Source organism: Plectropomus leopardus, chromosome 13 (assembly GCF_008729295.1).
Source record: "Plectropomus leopardus isolate mb chromosome 13, YSFRI_Pleo_2.0, whole genome shotgun sequence".
NCBI classification, from domain to species: Eukaryota; Metazoa; Chordata; class Actinopteri; order Perciformes; family Serranidae; genus Plectropomus; species Plectropomus leopardus.
Window position 1 is genome coordinate 1,764,337 of NC_056475.1, and position 25,252 is coordinate 1,789,588.

The following is a 25,252-nucleotide window of genomic DNA, read 5'->3' on the forward strand; positions in this document are numbered from 1 at the left end:
TTACCTTTTGAGCAAGTGTCCTCAATTTTAATGTGACCACCACCCTTAACCCTTTGAAACAAAGTGGTTTGATTTCTTTTAAAAATGTGGAGAGAAGGAAACAAGCAACCAAACATGACATGGCCCAAAAATTTGATTTTTTTTTTTTTTACAAATTAGAAATAATATTAAAATATAATATATATGGATTAAATATTAAAAATACCTGTAAATAAAAAAAAAAAAAAAAACGTTTAAAAAAATCTTATAATCCTCACCTCTTTTTTAAAAAACAAATTTTTTGGTAATTTAATTATCACATATAACAATTTTTAAAAAATTTTCGGGACATTTCTTGACAAGTTTGTCAATGCCTTTTATCACCGTGTTATCAAAAGAAATCAGACCGATTTGCTCATGTTTCAGAGGGTCAAATGGCTCGTGAAATTCGTCTGAATGCAGCACAAGAAAAGGTGTTTACCTGAAGCTGCTGACCTTATGAGGGATGAGGGCTGTAACCTGCAGGCTGTTTGTGAATGCAGCTGTGGTCGCCGGCTATTTCCATGCTGGTTGCAGAGGGCCAGTTTGGGCTGTGGTGCAGGTCTGCTCCTGCCCTGTTTTTATTATTTTATTATTATTATTATTATTATTTATTATTGTTTAATTTTTTTGGGCCATTTTCTCCTAACTTTTATTTTTTTAAAACTAATTTCTTTCTAATTTTTGGGCCATTTTATTCATTTATTTATTTCGTAAAGCTGCTCATTGCTTTCTCTTCGTGTTTTTGTAATTGAGCAAATTTATTCAGGTTTAAAAGGGTTAAAGTACCAAAAATCTTCAATCTGCATTATGCAATTCACAGATATTAAAACTGTCGCTGTCACGGAAATCTGTGACCACCAAAACACCCAAACATCACGTGATGAGGTCACCAAACACATGACTGCCATCCGCAAACAGACTTTTCTGTGTGAGGAAAATTACAGAGAGTCCTGTTTAGGTGACTTTCGTGAGAGGAAATTCAACCGGCCACGCCTTTTTTTGATTATTATGGTATCGTATCTCTCTGCGGTGGGGGGGGCAGAGCAGAGGGGAGGGCTGTCCGATCAGCTGAGTCAAGAGATCCCAAAAAACAACGGAACTGAGGCGCGGGGACCTACAAAATAAAATCAATAACACGACCAGCTTTTCTCACTTACTCAGCTCAGTCCTCAAATATTAGCATAATAATTCAAAACAAACCTCAAAACCACATATTTTCATTTCTCATTATTTTAAACAAATGTACTTACATTTATTATATTAATCATTATATGATTATATATAAAATATTTTATATCTAATTATGCATATTGCTCTTGTTTATATAGTGCAATTATTCTTTTTTGTAATTAGTTTTTATTTTAGTTTTTAGATTAGTCAAACGACATTTAAAGAAAAACAACAAAAAAAAAAAACAGCAACAACATACAAATATCAGCACACAAACAAAACAAAACAAAGCATATCGCCATTCCTTACATAATACTATATATATATATATATATATATATATATATATATATATATATATGTGTGTGTGTGTGTGTGTGTGTGTGTGTGTGTGTTTCCATCCTCTATGGGATTACATACCATATGCCATCTTCCAGATTTACAAATATCAGAAAATAAAGTTACAAAATAATATATGACAAATATTCTTGCATGAAATTAATTGTACAGTGTTTTTTTTTTTTATTTAATTTTTTTTTTTTTTACAAATCTACAGTGTTTCTTGATATGTTTTGTGTGTGTGTGTGTGTGTGTGTGTGTGTGTGAAATTTCCTGCTTGTATCTTGTACAATTATATTTATTTTTATCATTTGTGTATTGCAGTAATACAATGATGTGTGCAGTAACTCTTTACAGTTATCCACCATGAACTTGTCTCGAGAAAAATGTACATTTATGGTCTATAAATGTTATTTTATTTGTATATTTGTCCTGTTTTTACTTATTTTATGCTTATTTATTATTCTATCACTTTTTTGACTCTTGAGCTGCTGTAACAAGCAGGCTACCCTTTTCCATGGTAGGATCAATAAAGTTTATCTTATCTTATCTGCAAATTGGTGTGCAGTTACCAAATGAATACTCTACATATTTCTTATCAAGACTTTGACCGACATATTTGTAAAGTGCGTTTACTTTTTATTTCTATTGCAACTATGTTGTTTTTTAAAATTATTTTGTTTCTTTCTTTTTTGTTGTTCGAAATAAACAAATAAACAAGACTAAAACTGAAATTAGTTTTCACCACACAGACAGACAAAAGAAAAGAAAAGAAAAGAAAAGAAAAGAAAAGAAAAGAAAAGAAAAGAAAAGAAAACACAAAAACAAAAGCTTTATTGTGAAAGCCGTAGGCGGAAGCACTGCCTCGTGTAACGGTCGCTTTGAGTCTCGCTGCTCGCCTCCGACAGAAATCATCGATCACTGAGAATTGGTGGAAAAAAACGGCGGAAAATCGGCGTTTATAAGTGAAATTGGTTTCGTCGGCGTCGACTAGGTTTGGATACGTGTGTTTTTCTGTCGGTAAAATGGGGAACTGCCACACCGTTGGACCAAACGAGGCCCTGGTGGTTTCAGGTAACGTTAACGTTTTTCGGTCGATGTGTAGTTGCTAGCTCCCTCCTGGCTCGATGAAATGCTTATTGAAAAAACCTTTAAACAATTTACTAAACCACTCGTCGAACCTTTATTCGACGTTTATTTCACTTAAATATTGAATAGCAGTACACAAGCTAACAGTACATGTAATTTGGGGAAACGTGACTTTAGCAAGTCACAGGTTCACGCCAAACCCTATTTGAAAAAAACGGCGGTTTTCATTTTAAATAGTAAATGTTATAATATTTGGTAATGTCTGTCACTTTTTGGGTGTAAATGGACACTGAGAGACGAGACGTGATATTCGGCTTTAATCCCACAAACGTTTATGCGTTTATACTCGGAAATATCTCTGTTATATTGTTTAATAACACCAATCTCTCCACCTGTTTCCTGTCCTTTTTCTGACTGAATCAATGTGTGTTCACGTTTTGTCTCTCCCTTTTAGTGGTTTGGATTAAATTGGGTTGTGGTTCCGCATCTGTTCTTGTTTTGGTCTCAACGTTTTGCTCGTGAAACTGCTCCCACATTTGTATTTAGTTATGATAAAGCAGCCGTCGTATGTCCATATGTGGAGAAGCAGAGTGAATGAGTTTATTTCGTGTCTGTTTGTTCTGTTCTGTGTATGTAGGACATGGTGGCTCTCTGCGGCAGAGGGGATACAGCTGAATTAATTAAATTACAGCTGGTACAAGCCCCACACACCCATCACATGGTGTTTCTCAGACTTGAAACAGGATACACAAGATTTCTTAATCTCAAGGCTCTTCCAATATAAAAACTGAGAGGCCAGGTCCCCCCTTTTTGTGTCAAAGATTGCCGTTGAATTTCCTTTTTATTCGAAATTCTCTGTAATGTTAAAGCAAATGAAGAGCAGAGAGCCAAAATGACTGCGAGTCATGCTATAACTGGACGTCTGCAGGTCCTTAAATGTCTGAAATTCAACATTATATATTAAAGTCATTATAGGAGCAGTGTATAAAATTTAGGGAGATTTAGAGGCATATAACCGTAGGTTTGCTCAATTATAGCAAAAATAGTAATCATAATTATTTAACGAACATCATGCATTTATTGGATATTAACTCTGGTGTTTATTTTAACAGTGGACAAGTTTAACTATAAATACAATCAAACTGAAAAACAATGAAAGCTTTACAGTTCACCAGCAGCCATGTAACAATCTTTCACATGATTGTGGTCAAAACCCTAGTGTTTCCACACCTCAAAATTTGCGTTTCCTTTCCTCTCGACCAGTGATCCTCTTTCTGCCATCTTTTTGTAATTTCTGTTAACGATGTTTCAAAACAACCGGATAGGCGATGTGTTGTTTACATGCACATTTAGTCGAGCTGCAGTTATATCTCAGTTAGGACATTTATTTGGACTACTGTCCTTGTCCCAGTATACAAGCATCAGGGAAGAAATCGATTTATTGATGTACGTCTGACTCCTCTACGACTGGTGGAGATATGTCCTCTATCAGTTAGTTGCAATAAATCTATATTATTTACAGTCTATGGTATAGACCCAATCACAATCACAGCTGTTTATTTACAATAACTTTGAGTTAGAAAACTGCTGCATCACGTACATGTAATCAAGCGGTGCTGAGCAAACTGTGCCTTCATTGATAAGAATAAGCCACCATAAAATTATGATGATGATCAACATCAGTTTGAGTGTAATTTATAATATTTTCACTGCTTTACTTGACTGTCAGACAGCCCTTAATGACGGGGATTTGAAGCCGTCCTTTTACTCTGTTGAGCGGCGGAGCTGCTGCTCTACCGCTGCCTCCATCAGCTGTTGTGGAAGATAAAGAGGAGACAAGTTTAAAATATAGTGAACGCTTAAACTGATAATGATTTTTTAGGTGGTTAAAATATGTTTTGCTGCCGCTCTGTTCACAGCAGGACATCGCTTAGCTTCTGTACCAGTGTTTAGGGACTGTATATAATATATCAGAGGAGGGGGGTGGCTGGGGTGTGACTTTGTTATTTAAAATAAATAAAAAATACTCCCAAGTTGTATGTTCCTCACTAAAGCCAAAATTAAAACACAAGCCCCTCCTCCATGCTTACTTTTTAAAAAATGCTGTACCTGTTTTGCAGCAGCTCTTTCCCCCTCATAAGTGACAAAAAAATAATAAATAAAAATAACCATAATCCTACATCATCATATATTCTAAATTTTATTTGCTATTCTTTTTTTTTTTTTTAGATAAAACAAAAAACAGTCTTTAATTTGGTTAAAAATGATCCAGAAAAGGTCTTAAAAAGCATTAATGATACCTGTAGACACCCTGATTTTTATGTTAGATCAAATCAAAAGTATTTGTCATGTTTCTGCGCTCTCCATTAATCTGATATGGTTCCCTGGTGGACCTCAGACAGTTTTTTTTTAGGAATTACTGATCTCTGCCTCTTTGAAAATCTCCCCTCAGTTTATGAATGTGGTTTGGCAGCACGTAGTGCATCAAGTATTTCCAGCAGGCTTCTGCAACTAAATCTGTTTGGGCAGTTTTCCTGTCTAATCCGCTTGTGATGAACGACAGAAGAGAAACATTTTTGTGTTTTTCCATTGTGAACAAACTTTCTGAGCGTGTCAGTAATCGCACAGAGGAATTAGGAGCAGAGGTGAGTGGGCGTGAGAAAGACGTCCTGATTTCAAGATTAATTCCACAAATGTAAAAAGGAAAGGACTCTTGTTTTTATATTTTACGAGATTCAGAGCCAAAATAATTTCCTTTTTAGGCCAAAGGCAAAACATGATGCAACATTATGTTTTCTACATGATGTGAGTAAAGGCATTCTTGACTTTTTAGGAACAAAACTGCATCAAAGGCACTAAAGCTGATGACAGGATTTTTTGAGCTTGTGTAAGTTGTCATTCATTCACACTGAGCCTCTCCCCCTCCTCTGTGGAGCCAATGCAGTCAGGAATCTCAGATATGCCGGTGGTCAGGCTAAAGGCCGCTGCTCCCAGCCTTTCTATAGGTCCTCAGCGTGTTACTTCTTTAGCTGGTGATGGTATTTTGGCACGAGTCAGGTGGGTTTTAGTAGTAAAAGCTCGTCCCGCCCACATTCCTTCATTAAAACAGCACTTCTAATCTGAGTGAATTAGATTATGTTTTAAAAGAGCATGTCCAAAAACATATTTTTGTGGTTCTGCTCGTGGTCAGCCACAGGTTCAAAGTTTCAAGAATTTAAAAAATGAAAGTAAGAGTTGTTTAATCCTCTTTTGGAAAGATGTGGAATGAGGCAATTTGGCAAAAGGTGTCACGCAAATCACAATAAATTAGGAAAAGATGGCAAGAAAAAGACCTGAAAATTAGGTTTAAGAGAGAATTTATTAGAAGTTATTAATAATAATAATGATAACAACAACAATAATAATAATAATAATAATAATATAGGAAAAAATGTCCATAAACCTTCTTTTTAAAACTTTTTTTTTATTTTTTTTTTTTTTTACCTTTTTGATTTCTTTCTCCCGTCTTTCTTTTTCTCATCTTTTTTTTCTAAATTTCAGGTACTTGTCTTGTAGATTGTTTTTACTTCTTTGTAACATCTCTTTAAAAAAAAATAATGCCAATTTGCTCAGGCTTTAAAGTGTTAACCCTCTGAGAGACATTATAACAAGTTGATGATAAAAAAATAGGCAAAATGTCCATAAACTGTTATTATTTATTTATTTATTCATAATTATTATTATTAATAGTAGTAGTAGTAGCAGTAGATGTAATTATTAATTTATATAAGTCTTATTTTTTTCTACATATTTATATATTTTCAAAAATGTATTTTTTATTTTTTATTTACCCTTTTTGTCTTTTTTTTGTACTAAATTTCAAGTCATTTTCTTATAACTTCTTTGCATGTTTTTGAAAGATATCAAGTCAGTTTGCTTTCGTTTCTAAAGATTACTTTAAAAGAAGTCAGTACTGTTAATTGCTATCACTGCATGTGATTTTTTAGATAAAAAGACAGAAGGAAATATGACAACATTCACTCACATGACCAGCTGAGCTCAATAGGTCGTTACGATGAACTCATCAGAGTATTGCTCAACTTTCCAAGTGCCAGTTTCCTGGCCTGGACGCTATAAAGCTTCTGCTTCCTGTGGGATATTGTTCAGTCACACCAGGAAATTTTTAAACTGGGAAATGCCAGAAGCCACTGTGCTGGAGGGAGATTTCTCCGAACATTTTCACAATACGACCCTGAAAAGAGCAGTAGTACAGTGCAGTGTAGTAGTACCCCTGTTGATGGAAATGTGAGAACACATTGTCTGTGTGTGTGTGTGTGTGTGTGTGTGTGTGTGTGTGTGTGTGTGTTTGAGATGTGGGTCAGTGAGTTGGGCTGCTTGATGGTGGAGGATGTGTCAGTAAAGAAAGTGCAGCCCCTCCCCCTCCTCTGTCTGTCCGTTAACGTGTGACAGCTGGGAATGTCACACCAAACAGTCCAGATTAAATTGTCAGACTGAGGCCGGTGACTGCTGACTTACATCTGGAAAGATCTCACATTCACGCTGAAACTGTCATTTCTGCAGGGCTGTGGGTTTTTTTGGCACATGAAAATAGACGTTTCTGTGATGGTCTGCGTGTAGCTAATGTCTCTGCAGGATAGTTAGAAGTGTTTGTCGTGTATTGTGTAGAAAGAAGGGTTCGATTCAGGTGTGAATTTGCTTAAAGTGCAATTAGAGAAGATTTTTTGCTTTGATTTATCATTATGAAGTAAATGTTGATTGTAATAGCTATAGAACAGAGTGTCCAAACTCTTTAAATGAGGGCCAGATTAGATCGTGTAACACACCTGTGGACCAGCTGCTTCTTGCATCATACGGGTTATTTCTAAAAAAAAAATCAAATACAAAGACACAAACACAAGTATTTTATTCTTTAGTGAAAAATATTCAACTTTTCCTCACTCCTCAAAGTGGCATCTCTCGCTGTAGACTTTCTTTGCCATGTTTGTTGCGTTGCAGGTAACGCCTGCTGTAAGATAACCATTAATCTGTATGATCGTCCTGCCATCATGAGGTAAATGAAAGTAAATGCAAAGTGATCTTGCTTGATTAACCAGTATTGTGTTAATTATATGGTATATTGTCAGTGCATGTCACCACCAGTTAAGGACCTGAAATAACACGTTCACCTGGGAGTTGTGTTTCCATCAATGCCGATCAGAGCAGGAGGCGATGAAAACCCGTCTCTGCTTCATTTAGTCATTTGACCGAGGTGTAAAAATGCTGATCATACACAAGCTCAATGCATTAAAAAGCCAGATGTTAGCAGGTGTTTGCAGGTTTTTTGTGCAGTGGGAATGAGGCTTTGTTCCACTTCAAAGTGGAACAATTTCCTCTTCGAAGCATCATCAGGTCAGTTTATTGTCTTGTGTGTTAGATAAATAATTAGTTTCCATGAAATCCAGGCAGGCAGCCTTTTTTCTAGTGGTGACTCTTGGTATTTTAGCAAATAAAACCTGTTTTTTTCCTCATAGACCACTATCATACAAGAGACACCTGTACAGCTGTTGAAGGGACACCTCAAACTGCAAACTACTGACTCTTCTTATTACGAATTTTTGATCCACAAAGGTTTTATGTTTGGAAAACTTTTCTCAGGTTGATAAAAGAGATTTAAAAATCTGTCTAATTAATTAAGAGTCTGTGAGTTGAGCAGGAACTCCTGCGCCACATATCGCAGAAGTTAATCAGGAAGCTAGACGCTTTTTTTTTTGGTGTACATGTCAGGCGACCAATTCCATCATACTGAAAAGGCACCATCTTGGGGTCTGCTTTCTAGTTAATATTATAAATCTATAATTAAATCGCATGTATCACCACAATCAAATAAAGCACATGCTGCCGTGAAGCATTTACAGTCTGTTAAGAGCATTTTAACAGGTGTTTTACATGTTGCCTGATCTTGCTGTTTTTACTCAGTGGTTTAAAACCATCATGGCTTGCAGATAAGAATTGGCTAAATCTGGCAGCTTTACATGATGGACTCGTGTGCTCATATTAATTAATGTACATTGTCCTAAATAAAATAAACATAAACAGATAAAGTACCAGTATTTGAGTGCCAGTGTAACATCAAACCAAAGAGCGAAAGTGGCTCCAGAAAGCAGAGATGAGGTGCATGCTCCTGGTGTATCAGCAGCAAACATTGTGGGCGCTGTGGTTGGAAAATGGAGTGCTTTTATGACGTTCTCAATAGCACATGATCCTGCAAAGAAAGACACTTACAGAATGTGAAAACTGTGTCACTGTTTGATAGATCTTTCTCAGTAACGCCTCTGTGCTACTTTGGGTTTAAAGCCGGATCAGTTGCTACAGTTACATACAGATTTGTTTATTTTATGTATTATTTTAAGTTTATTTCTTCCAAAGAAGTGTATAAATTCGAGTGATTTGTGTAGATGCACACATAATGTGTGTAGATGCACACATAATGTGTTAAATTAACTGTGCACAGATTATTATTATAATCATGCACGAGATTTTACATTTAAGATGAGTTTTTTTCTCCTGTTGATGATATTAAGTAACTGATTTTTTTCTGACATTAGCTGGAAGCATAAACAAGTTGTAAACACAGCGTTGACATATTATCACCTTTGTTAGCAAACAGTTACAAGTTTATATATCTAATAATTACAGAACAACATTATCTTTCATTTAGCGTCATGTTTTTTTGGCTGCTAAATGTTCCCGTGTTCAGCAGTCAGTCTCACTGTCTTTCTGCAGTTTGGTGCTGAGCAGGTATTGTGCAGTGAGAGATGTTAAACAAGTAAACAGAAGAAAATGTTTGCATTGTTCGTTTGAACAAATCACAGAGACATCACATTTGTACGTTTCAGGCCATATTTTTCCAGAGCAACGTAGCTCTGATTACCTCTATGAGCTGACTTTGTTATCTGAAGCTGAAGGGGAAGGTGAGAGGTGTGATATCTAGGCAGGACAGCTGCCAAGCTGCAGACCTGTTGGAGACCACCAAACAACAAGACCGTTTTTAGTGACACGTCTTTAGCATGTTTAGTGGCAGTTGTGCCACCGAAAGTGTGATGCAGACCTCTGCTCCAGACTAACAAACCACAAAATTGGTTGTGTTTTTGTGAGATATTAGCAGCATTTCCAGCATGCCGTTACATGCACCAAGTGCTTCACATCAACACACATAGAAGACAAAAAGACAATAAAACCTGCATGTAAAAATAAAACAAGATCAGAGTTTTAAAAGAGGTATAAAAAAGATATTTTAAGACAAAAACTTGAAGTGTTCCTAACTGTAACCAAGTGTTTTTGTATTGTTGTTGAACTGTAAAGAAACATAAAGTTTCATGTGCTAAACATGAAACAAACAAAGGTTACATATCCGGGGTTTGCAGAAGCAAACAAAGCCAACATTTATTCTGTCAATTAGGTGAGAACATCACTGACTTGTGCGACTGAAAATGGCACTAAAAGTGCATTAAGAGGGACTTGCTATAAAGCTTTGAAAAGCCGAGGGGAAGCTGCAGATTCAGGCAAAGATTCTCTGCAGATTTATCGTTACGAGTTCAAAATATCTGTTGTTGACGCTTTTTAAAGGCCCTAACAATCTAAATCAAATTTCTGTTGCATTTGGCCAGGTCGCTTTATGTTTTTTCTCTGTGTTGATCGTAACCATGTGACGTCTGTGTTGTCTCACAGGTGGCTGCTGTGGCTCAGATCAGAAGACGTATGTTGTGGGCGGCTGGGCCTGGGCCTGGTGGCTCATCTCTGACATCCAGAGGTAAGTCCTCACCGCTCCTGCTTCAAAACAAACAAAACACCTAAATGTCTTTTTAAAGCTGTTCAGTCTTAGATGGCACAGTGCTCACTGTAAGCTTTTTAGCGCGGGGTATCTGCAGGTTCACACCGCAGGGTCACAGTAGGGATGCACAAGTTTGTATCTTTGGCAAAGGCTGATCTCTTCACTCGTTTTGGCAGAGTGCCGATATTGATATATGCATAACATCTAATTAGTTTCAGATAATCAGTTGCCAAATTGTATTTATACAATTTTACAATAAAATAATCACAAAAAGGCAATAAATAAACAGACTGCCAGTACTCGCTCAAAACAAAGAAAAGAAAATGTTCGTATACACGTGTAGTCATTGATGCGATGACCTCGAGTGTCCACTCATGAATGGAGGGTCAGTTATTGGGGGCTGTAAGGTTATTAGTCTCTCTGCATCCAGTTGGTCTAGAGCAGGGGGGGCAACCTGTGGCTCTGGAGCCACATGGGGCTCTTTAGCCCCTCTCTAGTGGCTTCCAGCGGCTTTGACACACACAAAAAAGAAACCATGGACATGAATTTTTTTTTCACATTTTAATTTACTTCTTTTTTTCGGTTCTAGGTCTAAATAAATGCTTACATTTTCCACTTATAGAAAACCCACTGAATGATTAAATTAAACATAACTAAAATTTGTGTCATACATCTATGGCCTGATACCTTTTTCTTCTAAATTTTAACAAAACCTCGATGACGGAGGCTTGTCTCGAGTTTCCCTTGCTAGGCTAGTTATGTCCTACAGATCCAAAAGTCTCGGAGGAAAATTGAGAATTCAACGGTGTGTAAAAAGATTTGTTTGCTTTAACTTTAATTCTAGAAAGTTAAAGTGCCAAATAATCATGAATAGCTAACTGCAGAGTAGCCACATTGTTGTAAAACACATTAATAAATACTTATTTACACAAATCATGTTGATAAACTTATTAAGACTTAACAGGCTCTGTTCCGTTAACTCTAAGGCTCAAATATGTTTTGCGGCCTCAGACAGGTTGTTAAAATTATTTTTGGTCAAAAATGTCTCTTTTGATTGTAGAGGTTGCGGACCCCTGGTCTAGAGGGAGATATATGAACAACAACTGGTCAAACTGACATTGAATTTAACAATTTAAGACCCCCAGTGGATATTTCCTAATGTTTTGTGACCCTTTCTTCTAATGCCGTCATCTGGCCAGAGCTTTCATTCACTGGAACAAGATGTCACAAAATCTAGTATGTCGTTTATTGAGCACGTTAAAAACGATCAGCCACACTCCTGCACTGTGTTCCTTCATAGCGGTGAACGTGGACACTGTAGTTTATTTCCAGTTGATTGCGTATACATTTTTCCGATGGTATACATACTCCCCCAGGGCACTGAATGTGTTAATCCACAGCTCAAAATAGTTCTGAACAAATTCTCTATTTAATTACTGTCATAGGATTGGTTGACAGTGAGAGAGTTTATAAACATTGCCTTATTTGTACTTGAATATATAAGAATAATTTTTTTTTTTTAATTTTAAAAAGAGTCATTTTTATGGGTATGTAGTAAGAATATTAATCATTAGGTTTATCTCTGCAGATACCCTGAAAAAGTATTTTTTTAATTATGACTTTGCGACTTTCTTAATGTCACTGTTGTTATTGTACAGCTCAGTAAAGAGTAAATAAGTTAAAAATGGTAAATTGGGGCATCAGTATTAAAAACTAATATTTACCACATGTGTAAACACAAGCGCTCACCCCTGCCGCTGCTTTCACATGCAGCTCCAACGAATGCTGGAAAGATAAACAGATGGTACATAATGGCGAGGTCAGGCAAAGTTACAAAGCATAATATTTACAAAACCGCACAAAAAAACTGTTCAGCTTGTAGTGTGTTAGACTCCCACACTGAAGCAAGAAGTCATATTCATTTTCATAATAAATAAACAAGTGGAATTTATCTTTAGTTTCTCCTCCAGAGCTTAAAACCAGAAAACAAACCCTGCAGCTGAAACACTCACAAACTGTGTGTTTGACATTTAACCCTGTAAAGCTCAAAGCTACCAAAATGTGCCCGTATATGCAGAGTTGTGGCACTGGTGCTGTTTTCACGTTCGTGAAGCAGCTTTTGTTTGTCAGTTAAAATGTGTACAGAGCGTAGGTTGTCATGAGGCCAGCTTCCAGGACTTTTTCAGTGCTTGAGTGATCACAGAATTGCCCAAAATTAAAGTGGATTTACTTCTCACGTAAAAGCTTCAAAAGATACAGTTGGTTCTTAAGGGCACGGCTATAAAAAGTAAAAAAAAATCCTTTTACGCTGCATGAAAACAAAAACAATCTAGCTGTACCATCTGTAAAATAGTAATAATCCTAAGAACATGAGCTGAAGCGTGATAATTTTCCTCGTCTCTGGAGGTTTTTAATTGATGTGTTATTTTGGGGTTTGCATGTCTGTTTGTTTCTTCTTTGCTAACCTGCTTTGCTTTGTCCGGTGTTGATCTCGCCCTGTCTGAGCCCTCAGTGTCTCCTCCAGGTCCCTTTTACCCCATTAAGTGCTGCTCTCTATCTTTTAGTTGCTAGGAAACGTTAACGGTAGACAATAAAATGATGCATGGCTGGATTTATACATCCCCAATTTAGAGACAGGCTGTCCCAGGAATCCTTTCTCGCCTTTTTTTTTATGCTGCGTTTTGGTCACGCGTGCAGTTTGGTCAACATTTCCGATGCTCTCTTGGACGATACAAACAGGAGAGAGAGAGAGATGGTAGTGGCCACTTGAGATAAAAGCCCCGTGTGCATACGGACAGCGGTATAAAAGCGGAGGGGAGGCAGCGAGGCTTCCCGCTCCTGATGCAGTAATCATGTTAATGTCCGGGCCTGTGACTCATTGATCCAATACCAAAGATGTGGGAGGTGGAGTCTCCTCCTCCGAGCGTCACTGCAGTCAGCCTCCCATGTCTTTGACAGCAGCGAATCAGTATTTATTGTAGGAGAACAGCTGTTTTTATCAGCTCTGAAACATAATCTCACATAAACAAACCAGCCGCACTGAAGTGGAGCATTGTTTGTGGAGGACATTCTTGTGTAATCTCCGCACAAATGTAATCTGTGGAGAGGCGCTCGGCTTGAGAGTCCTGTCAACACTCACTCGAGTTTTCATCAGTGGATCTTGCTCTTTGTCCCAGTTTATGCCGTTATTTTTTTAAAGGGACAGTTTGGATTTTTTGGAGTGGAGTTGTGTGAGATTCTTATTCACAGTCAGTGTTAATGACGGTCAGAACGGCCTCAGTTTGAAGAAGCAGGCAGGAGAACCACCACCGAAGCTAAACAATGCACTGCTGCAGACGGGGGCGGCAGCAGAACATATTTTTTCCACCTAAAATAAAATCATTTTAAGTGTACGCTATATTAAGAATATTTGAACTGTTTTACCTTCATGTCAGAATGTTGAACTGAACAGCTGAAGCCGTTATCTTTGCTCTCGTCTGGGTTTTTTTTCTGCCGTTATACTGCAGGGGAGCACGATTAAGGCTGTACCGAATACCATTGCCCGCGCTCCAAAGCTTCGGCAATTATCAACAGCGAATAATCGGAGCTCCAGAGAGACTGTGTGTTTCATGGCCTTACCTCCAGGAAGGAAGAGACCGCGCACCACGAGCTTCAGTGTTAACTGAGAGAGAGCAGCGTGCCTCCGACTGCTTGACAAGCTTTGTTACGCGTTATAGTTTGTAAAGTTAAAAAACACTCCAACAGTTACATTAATCTGTGTCCGGTGTTTTAATTGAGTCTGTCAAATTTCGTCGTACGTCTGAAATGCCAAGTGTCCTCGTTATGGAGGATGTTGAAATTAATCTGAGCTGATTTGCAGGACAGATTTGATTTGCAGAGCTTCACTCGGGGTGAGCTGCTGCTCACAGGACACAGAAAAGGATTGTCTTAGTCAGTTAACCCGTTGGGTAAAATGATCATTTCTGTCACTGCGTGTGTACGCTGTTTGATGACTGACGCAGTCACGGACTCGCACACCACGTCACAGCATGACACATCTAGCAGATGACTGAGATAACTGGCAGCAAAATGCAACTTTTTGCAGTTTTTCACAGGTTTTTTCAGTGACTCTCCCTTCAGAGAGTCACTGAAGCTGCAGCTTGAGCAACTGTGTTGATTTGAGCTACGTTTGCATTTTAAAAATTGTCACTCCTTCTTGTTGCGCTGGCAGCTTGGTCTGCATTGCCGGTATCCCAGCATGCTTTGCACAGAATCAGTTGCTTTCAGTAAAAAATAAATGAGAGTTGATTTATGGTCTCGTTAGTCTCGTATAGTGGGACCGTCAGACCCGGCTATCTGACCGCAAGGTAAAGCAGTGAAAATATTCTAAACAGCGAACACTTAAAATTATATTTGTGTTATTTGGATGGCTAAAATTGCTGCTGCCCCCGTCCAGGGCAGTACATCGCTAAGCTTCTGTGCCGGTACTCCAGCCTGCTTCCCCAAACTGTGAGTGTGTCGCAGTTCAAAAGTACCTGATACCGTCTAAAAAATCCACACTCTCGTAGACAAGAGAAGCGGTTGTAGCTGTGAGGGTCCCGGATTTGTAAGCGGTGTCAGCAGCACCGGCCTTCTGGGTTAAAAGCGGCAGAAACAGGAGGTCAGGTTGTGTGTTTCTCCCCCTCCCTCTTCCCTCTTCCTCTTGACCTTTGGTTACTGACATTCCTAACAGCTGTTGTCCAACTTACTGTTTTGCCTCTTGCTATTCCCGCCTGCCTGCCTGCCTGCGTAGAATGTCTCTGGAGGTTATGACCATCCTCTGTCGCTGCGAGAATATCGAAACCTCGGAGGGTGTTCCCCTGGATGTGACAGGGGTGGCTCAGGTAATGCATTAAAAAAACAACAAAACAAAAGAAAACAAAAAAGCAGTGGCTGGTGCTCGAGACCAAAGGACGACTCAGGAAAATGGTTCAACTAACAAGCTAACGTTGTCTATGTGTGTTTGCCTTTCTCATCTTCATTGCTCTTCTTCCTCTGCAGTGGAGGGGGAGACAGTCAGCTGTCACCAACTTCGGCTTCCCGGCAAAGCTGAACTCTGAGTCACCTTTAGCAACGGGGTCAATAAATGAAGGCTAAAAATGAGGATTTGAGGAATGAAAAATCCAAATGATTTGAAAGAATAATTGCGACAAAAATCAAAATCCCACAATTCTGGAGAGCGTCTCATTTTGCTCCGTTGTTAGTGATCTGGAGTCCTTGGGTGAATGGTTTTCACTTTGTCCTCTTCTTTTCCTTGTGTTCTGGTCCTTCCCTTCATTTGCTTTCCCTCCGAACATGTCAATTTGTATTTTTTTTTTATATTTTTCCACATTCTTCAACAGGATAACGCTTGAGATTATGACCCTGCAGCCCAAGTGTGAGGATGTAGAGACAGCGGAGGGTGTAGCTATTACTGTCACTGGGGTGGCTCAGGTAAATCACCACACTTTTCTGGGAATGCCAGCTCAGACTTCACTAACCCACACACCCCCTCCCCCCCACCCACCCACCCTCCTTTTCTCTGGCATCACCCCATGATCACAGCAGAGGTGGTATTTCATACAGAGGGCTCGAGTTAAGATGAAACCTGTGTTTTTGACAATACACAGGGTTCCCACGGTCATTGAAAACCTGTAACAGTCATGGAATTTCACAAGCACATTTTCCAGGCTTGGATAAGTCATGGAACTATTAAAAATCATTGAAAGTTTTGGTAAAATCCTGGAAATGTGTTGTGTGTAACAAATTAAATAGCATTAGCTGGCGACATAACTTAGTTCAATCATGCGTCGATGTGTGCCAGTGTTTTGGTTATAGTATTTTTTTGTTTATTTGTTCATCATGTAAGTTTCTCTACTTTTTCACAGCGCTCTGTCTCTCCCTACGTGTATGGCGACTAGGCATGTCAAATACATTTTTAATAATAATAGATAATAAAAGTTCTTTTAGCTGTTTTTTCTTTTTTAACATTTTTTTAGATTTTTACTTTAAAAAAACTTTCCAAAAAAAAAAAAAAAAAAAAAACTGGGGCGATTGAGGGCAATTTATTCATTTTTACTTGTTGAAATTCTTGTTTTTTTATCGCACTGGGGAAGTGGGGCAAGAAAAAACGTATTTTCCTTGAAAAGTAACGGAATAGTTTTGAAATTTTGTCCATGACAACGTGTGGGAACCCTGTATCACATAGATGTTCACACAGGTGTTGGGTCAAACTGTTGTCTGCATGATTTACCCTCATATCTGGGCCGAATACACCAAGGATCTGACTGCTTCATACTGACAACAGCACAGAGTCGAAAACGCTGCATCCTAGTTCATTTCAATAAGACCTCAGATTGGCACAACTCAGCTGGAAAAGCCTTTAAACTGGATTTCCTAATTAATATTATGCAGTCTCTCTGGTACCTGTACTGTAGCAGCACACCTGTCCATTGTTGCCCCTTGAATTTTCTTGGCAGTGTTACCTTCAGTCTGAACCTGGTCCTGGTGTGTCAGGAATAGGGTCCATGTTGCATTTGATGTGCATTTTAATGTCAGTGTCAGTGTTTTTTTTCTTTATTGTATCTGCTATTTAATGTTTGATCCTGTTTAGTGCCAAAATGAACTTTTTGTTTTTTAGGTTGACAACTTTGAGATGTTAAAGCGAAAATCCACCTTAAAACTAGCAGGGCACTTGAAGAGTGGGGCCGTAATTTAGTCCAGTGTTTATGATCTGAAATCTGCAAGATCAATCGCTCTATATGTCTGGTTATGTTTCAAAAACTACTAGAATTATGTTGTTCCCATCGGACGCCTCCTCATGTCAGTTGTGAGCGTATTATATACTTAATTAAATTATAAATATTTCACATATACACTTGTAAAAACATCACGCACATACTTTATGTACAAATACCAAACGCTAAGACTGAACTGGAGTCATGAGTGCGACAACTGTATGTTAAGAATTTTTTTTACATGAGTCAAATTTAAATCAGTCAGTACCAAAGTTGCTGAAGTACAGAACCTGCACTCTAAGTATCAAGGACTGTCGTCCCGAGACTCCCTAAAAACGTGATATTTTGCCTGGATGGGCGTGGCTGTGCAGCACGGAGCAGTGCACCCTTCGGCGAGCCGTGTGCCGTCTCCGCCCATGCTCTAACAAAATCACTACCTCCTTTTAAATCGCTCCTTAAAAATCAGCTTTTATTACAAGGCCTTTCTATAATAGATCTGTTTTTTAAAACTGATGCTTTTGCCGCTTTTGTCTCCGGTGTTGAGAGACTATTTACGTTGTTCTGTTCGTTCTAGCTTGTGTGCACCTGTGTCAAAATGCAGAACAAAAATCCTGAATTATTTTGGTTTGATAAAGTTGAGAAGTCTGACTAAGCTGCAAAGGATGCACTAGTTTTATTTAAGTTTAAGTACGAGGGCATACAGGACATACTATTCATGTTTTTCTATCATGTATATATTTGGTACATATACTGAGCAGATTTGAACTGAAGGCCTGTAGCTGAGTTAGGTGTGAGGTGTAATCTATAAGGCAAAGATTAGGTTAATAAACAACTTTTTAAGGTAACGGGTTTGTTAGTTTATCCGAAAAGTGATAAGATTAACAAATGTGAGCCGATGGAAAGAGTTTCAGGCACATGACACTCTGCGTGGCGTAAAGGCGTGTGACACCGCCGCTGGGTGAATATGAAGATTCAATTATAAATCCAGTTTCAGTCTTTAAGCAACAACTTTAGTGATAAACAGTATTATTTAAGGTGGATTTTCTCTTAAGGAACTTAATAACTTTCTGCATTTCCGTCTACATTGATATTCTGCTCACATTCATTGCCCTTTTTTCCGTCTGCATGCCCGAGTGTCTTTGTGTGTTTGAAAGCTGACGCCTCATTAAGAGCATCAGTTCTGCATTTTGTGACCGCAGTCATGCCAGCGCTCCTCTCCTCTGTGTTCTCCTACATGCATGCTGACAATGAGCCCACTGTTTGGAGCCCAACAGCCCCTCACGCTCACACAGCTCACTTCACAGAGAGGCTCATCATGCCACCGTTTGATTGGTCCAACCTAAACCCAAGCCATTGTGGAGCCATGTGTGTCCATGGCAACAGGAGCAGTGTGTCCCTGTTAAATTAAGGTGACACATGTTTGTACTGAGACGGAGGCACCAGGAGAGTGAATGTTCAGGAAACCGGAGCAGAATGTTAATCTGCAGAGTTTTAGGTGGACTTGAAGTCACTTTTTGCCACATGAATTTCTGCAGAAGTATTTGTGTCTACTTTGACAGCCTGCAGGTCAGTTTGCTGTAAAAGTACATGAGTTTAAGAACCTGACAAATCATCTTTTTAACCCTTTTACAGGCACTGTAACGTTTTTTTGTGATCAGATTGTTGTACCAAAAACCCAGCAAAAACTATTCTTGGCAGTTAGTCCTTATTCCCCTTATTGCACATGTAATGATTATATTACAGATAAGATACCTCATTACAAAGTGTGCAAACGATACGAAAATAATAAGAGAATAATATCCAGTCTGGCCTCCCCCCTCGTTTGGAAGTGTAGTAAACATTGTATGAATGGATTAAATATGATTCAAAAGAATACACTAATATGAAGTACAACTTTAACCCTTTAAAATCTGGGCTAATTGGCTCGATTTCATTAAAAAATAAGGCCAACGGCACTGAGCAACTTAAGAGGAAATGACCCAGAAATAAGCAAGAAACTAGTTAAAAGTACAAGAAAATCACGTAAAAAATACCAAAACAAACAAAAAAACTGGGAAAGTTCAAACACAAAAATCCCTGAAAAAAGTGCTTAAAATAATTATCACAATTCTGTAAAATGATTGAAATATTTAATTGTGATATTTATATTCTTAACATAGTTCTCATGACGTTTTGCCTTAACTTATAAACACAAACGTTTTCTTTGTACAAATGTGAAAGTACGATGTATCCTGATTTTTTGGGAGAAAAAGTGAGCAAACGATCGGTTGAGTTGCCCAGTTACGGTAACCGGAAGCTGCTCAGCATAAACACTGCATTCGATCATAATGTACCATTAAACGCCAAATTTCTTTTGAGACTGAATTTTATGTGTTTTTTATCTTGCAGTTGGCATATACTGTATAATACGCAATTTATAGTCTTTACTTTAAGATGTGGCTTGATTTTATTTAGCACAGTAATTTAACACCAAACGATTTTGTGACTAGATGTGTTATAGTTTTATTTATTTATTTTTTAAAAGATATTTCATTAAGTTACTTTTATTTTTAATTTTTTATTATATTACATTAACTGTTGCAATTTAAAAAAAACATAACAAGGCAATGTTTTTCTTTTATAAATTGATACATTTTTATAACATTTTACGTAATATAATTTTTATATACATTTTACTTTAGCAATGTGTAATGTGTTTATATGAGAAAAAAATGAAACTTTGGTTACACAAATCAAAACATTTATTGTTGCCTAATGCAATGTTTGCTCATGCTAGAATTCCCCAAACAGGGCAGGTCAGCCGCCCGGGCGAGCTGCGTGTTCGCTGCCTGAATGGCTTACCTGGAAAAAAACAACAACAAAAAAAAACTGAAAGTTGCTAAATGTGGAGGCAGGACACGATGTTACCAAAAAATATTTCTGCACATATATCGTGCCTGTTAAAGGGTTAAAGGCTTTCTGAACAACAATGCAAATTGAGGAAATACTTTCAGGAATAGTTGAGACTCTGTTCTTTTTCTGCCACATTTCCTGTGCTTGTGCTTCCAGTCCTGCATCTTGAAGGAGCTGCGGAGGAGGCGGGAGGAAGGGTGGGGTCACGAGGGGAATGAGGGGGTTGGAGTAGGAGGTCAGGAGCTAAGTGCAAAGCGATTACACGTTTTATTGCGTGGGCCGGGGCACGGCTCCCCCTGCTGTCTGTTGGACCTGGCCTGTGTGTGGTTGTGTGGCCGGCCTGCAGCCTGCTCTGTTTTTGAAGGCGTGTGTTTCCTTGGAATGACGTCCACCTTCCCGTGACTTTGTGTTGCCGTCAGTGTCGGTATGAGTGCATGTTGCAGAAAACCATGTGCAGACCTCTCGCCTAAGGACCCAGCTCACACTCTTTTCTTACAGCTCCGGTGGAGTGCAACGTCACCTGAAAACTTTGTGTCTTACCATTTCTTTATGATTTCCTGACTGTATGAGTGACCTCTCTGACTGTCACTGACTGTCCCTGTGTGTATCGTGTACACCTCAGGTCATTGCCATTGATTTACCCCTTGTTTCATTTTACTGTGAATGATCCCACTGATGTTTTTTTCTATTTTAATTCTCTTGGCTGTAAATAATTGTGCTCATTGTTTTATTTTACCTGTAACAGGAACACACACTAGATCGATGAATTGTGATTGGCACTGCATTACTGTGAATCTAAAGATATTGTGATTTTCTTTGTTAACATTTTGGGAGCTTTTAAGAAAAGTTGGTCTCAGGCTCCACACTTAAACCATCCATAAGGAAGCCACAAAAAGTGCGGTTAGAGCGCCAAAAAGAAAGAAAAAAACCTGCAAATATAACGAGCCAAATGCCAAGCAGACAAAGCCAAGGGTTCATTTTCTCTTTCGCCTCTGCTGGCATTACTGTCGACAAACAGTAGCTGAAAATTCCTGCACAGTGTACCTTTAACAGGGAATATGTCCTTGTGCATCATGAAGTTAAGAGTTTTCATGCTTTGCTTGTTATTAAAAGCCCAGAATCAGAAAAACTTTATTGATCCTGAGGAGAAAAAGGAACGTTTTTGCATCTTCTGCTATTGATCACAGATGTAAAGCGTTGACATGAAGTATTAGACTCGAGGATGCAGCTGCTGCAATATTAAAGTCCAGGCACATCGACAGTGTGACTACAGTCACTGTGTAGTGTTGATTTATATGTGAGATAAGGACAGTTTTTTTGTTCTTGCAAAGCTGGTATGTTATATTTGTAATTTTGTGCACACTGTTTTGATTTTGGAGAAACTCAAAAACTTGAACAGGAACTGTTATTTAATTATAAATTATCTGGCCAGGTAGAATTAGCTCCATGTCAGTCCTGGATATTATTTTCATAAACCTTTTGTTCTCGTTTATTCAGGCAAGTTGACTATTGTAATGATCAGCTCTGAGTGTATGCAGCCTTCAGTCTGCAGCACCTGCAGCTGATTTAGTGTGATTAAAGTCCTTTTTCTTCTGTATAAATACGAATTTAAGCAGTTTATCACTACACAGATAAATCTATAGCAAAGCTGCATGACTAAAATTATCTTAAGACTTTGAAATGTTTTTCTTAAATTCTAATTGTGTGTTGGCTTCCCATTTTAAATGTCGTGCTTTTTTTGTTTTCTACATATTACTGATGGTGTAAATGTGATAAGAACAATGTGATTTCATGCCTGCCACACCCTGTATTTGTATTTGCGTGCCTGTGTTTGTGGATGTGTGTTCGGCTGACGATCTTTGTCCACGCTGGCACCAGGTGAAGGTGATGACAGAAAATGAGCTGCTCGGTTACGCCTGCGAGCAGTTCCTGGGGAAGTCAGTCATGGAGATCAAGAGTGTCATCCTGCAGACCCTCGAGGGTCACCTGCGCGCCATCCTCGGTGAGTAGCCTCTACATATTAACAATGCTAACACTGAAAACATACCATGTAAACCTGCGAAGGCATGTTGTTGTTTTTTTTTTTAACTGTTTTCTTCTTCAATCATTTAAAAAAAATTGTGTGGGGTTTTTTTTCTTTAAAATTTCTTTTTATAGAAAACCTTTTTTAAAAAATGTTTTTTCCTTAATTATTTTTAAAGAAAACTACGGGTTCGGGAGGCATGTTTTCTTGAGAAAATTCAGCGATTTATTTTCTTTTTTAAAAATATTATATTATTTTTATTTTTGGAAGAAAACATGTTATTTAGGAACTAAAAAAAATAACTGTTTTTAGAATTTCTCATGGTTGTTGAACACATCATTGGAGACTCTGACATTATTTAAAATTTTACATATTGCTGAAAAACGAAAGGAAAAAAAATTATTTAGAGGCTTTGAAAATTCATGGAAATGTTTTGAAATTGTGTTGATGAAAATGTGTGGGAAGCCTGATATCAGTTTCATAAAATCCATTTTTATCATATTAGAAATGACATATTTCATTATACAAGATTTACTCCTCAGGTATTAAAATTTGGTCCCTAATGACGAGGTATTTCTCGGTACTTGCAATTCTGTCTGTTTTGTGAAAGTATTGAAATTTGGGAAGGCACTAACAACAGTTTCCATCCTTACAGGCACCCTTACTGTTGAGCAGATTTACCAAGACAGAGACAAGTTTGCCACTCTGGTGCGAGAGGTGGCCGCACCTGACGTCGGCCGCATGGGCATCGAGATCCTCAGCTTCACCATCAAGGTGCGACACATCTTCATCCTGCATTCGTCTCTTAAACATCTAATGTGATTTAAGATTCTCACCGTACGTGGGGTCCCCACGGATCCTTAAAAAGTGAAATTACTGAAATTAATCTTTCAAAAGACTTAAAAATACTCAGACATGGGAAGTAGGATTTTTATGATTTTTTTTTTCTGATGTTGCATCATAAAATCTCAAAATAATTGGTAACATCTAATTTTTTGTTTAATACTGTAATAAATTCCTCTTTTTAAACTTGTCACGATGGGAGTCAAAGCAGTTGAATCTCACACAAAAAACACAAAATTGCCAAGAAAATCAGACCCAAGTACCAGATATTTCCCTCTTTGGTTGTTAAACCTAAAAGACATTTATATTATAATATGATGTAATCATTGTCTTCCATGTGTTTCACTCAAAAAAGGTTTTTTTTCAACTTTTGATGGCAATAATCAAACTTTTTCACTGGAGAAAATAAGTCTTAAAATTTATCAATTCAATTGGCATTAAAAAGTCTTAAAAAGTCTTAAAAAGTCTTAGATCTAGCCGGTTTAAGCTGCAGGAGCCCTGACACTGTGTATTTACTCGCCTTCCTGCAGGATGTGTACGATAAAGTGGAGTACCTGAGCTCACTGGGCAAAACTCAGACAGCCGCGGTTCAGAGGGATGCAGACATCGGCGTGGCCGAGGCTGAGAGAGACGCTGGCATCAGGGTAAGAGGACATAAAAACAAGAGCGATTAAAAACATCCGCTCTCTGGTTATTGAGAGCTCTCAGCTAATAGCTCCGACATTAGAAAAACCAGCAAACGGCTCCTCATCCGTCTCCGTGTCATCATCTTCTGTCTTTTCCAGGAAGCTGAGTGTAAGAAAGAAATGATGGACGTCAAGTTCTTAGCCGACACAAAAATGGCCGACTCCAAACGAGAGCTGGAAATGCAGAAAGCCGCCTTTAACCAAGAAGTGAACACGAAGGTATGAAAGAGCTCAAACTGAATTTATTGTCACAAACACAAGAGGGAGGTGTTAATAAAACCGCTGCCTCTGCAGAAAGCCGAGGCTCAGCTGGCGTACGAGCTGCAGGCGGCCAAAGAGCAGCAGAAGATCCGTCTGGAGGAGATAGAGATCGAGGTGGTGCAGAGGAAGAAGCAGATCACTATCGAGGAGAAGGAGATCGACCGCACTGACAAGGAGCTCGTCGCCACCGTGAAGAGACCCGCCGAGGCCGAAGCCTACAAGATGCAGCAGCTGGCGGAGGGACGCAAGTGAGTCAAACAGTCTCAGAGTCTCTGCACGTCAGTGACGGCGAGTCATTTTACGTTTCACATGTTTTCACGACACAAGTGTCACTATCCTTATTTTAAGTTGTTGACGTTTATTCAACATCAATTCCTGAAAAGGCAACAAACAATACTGGATATAATGTTCCAAACCTGGTGTCGTATTTCAAGGTGTTTACTGATCGAGAGACTCTTCCTTCTGCTAGTTTATCACTTTCTGAAGCCTCATTCCCACTTCACAAAAACCCGCCAACATCTTGGCTTTTTAATGCGATGAGAGTGCAAACGATCATCATTCACACTCGGGTCAGAAGACTCTGCAGCTGACTCGGGTTTTTATGGCTCACGGTAATTTCAGCTCCTTAACCAGTGAGATGCAACATCGCTCATTACTGTCCGTCTCCTCATAAGCACCTAAAATATGGATCCAAATTACTGAAACTCTATTTTCACCATCTGCTTTTTTTCCACCTGTAAGTTAATCTCGTACGTTCATAAACAGTCCTTATACGTCCTTCACCCCCCAGGATAAAGACGGTGCTGACGGCGCAGGCGGAGGCCGACAAGATCCGCTTTATCGGTGAAGCGGAGGCCTCTTCTATCGAAGCGGTGGGAAAGGCAGAGGCTGAGAAGATGAGGCTGAAGGCCGAAGCCTACCAGCAGTACGGCGAGGCCGCCAAGACGGCTTTGGTCCTGGAGGCTCTGCCCATGGTCTGTCACATTCAGTTATACGCCGACATTTGGGAAGTTTGGGTTTTTGGTTTAATTATCCAAATGTCTTCATTGGAGGGTCGACACCAAAGTCATCTGACACATGAATGCCTCAAATTTAACACACATATTTTTATTTTCAAATAGCACAAACTAGTCCTCACCTTCTGAGAAGTCTGTAAGAAATCGGCTGCATAAAAACCTGTCGAGGAGAAACAGTCCGCCGTTGTTTGCGCCTCCAAAGAATATATTTCCTCGTGTTTCCTGAACACGCCTGACAGGTTTACGTGCGACTCAAACTCACATTCAGGCTCATGTTATTCTCCTAAAACTTCTCAGCTTGGTGTTTGTTGAAGCATTTAACTTGTCCAAACACATCAAAGACAGATGACTTTGGCACCGACATTTTT

The 25,252-nt window shown here is 38.6% G+C and overlaps 1 protein-coding gene across 1 annotated transcript; it reads left to right on the forward strand.

Moving 5' to 3' along the window:
- Positions 1 to 2,409: 2,409 nt before the first annotated feature.
- Positions 2,410 to 25,246, forward strand: LOC121952592 (flotillin-2a-like). The gene is made up of 9 exons (XM_042499363.1): positions 2,410 to 2,604; positions 10,327 to 10,408; positions 15,790 to 15,880; positions 21,934 to 22,057; positions 22,734 to 22,852; positions 23,452 to 23,565; positions 23,707 to 23,826; positions 23,902 to 24,116; positions 24,659 to 25,246. Exons 1-9 carry the CDS (start codon positions 2,556 to 2,558, stop codon positions 24,987 to 24,989), a joined length of 1,245 nt encoding a protein of 414 aa, XP_042355297.1. The 5' UTR covers positions 2,410 to 2,555; the 3' UTR covers positions 24,990 to 25,246.
- The last annotated feature ends 6 nt before the right edge of the window (positions 25,247 to 25,252 follow it).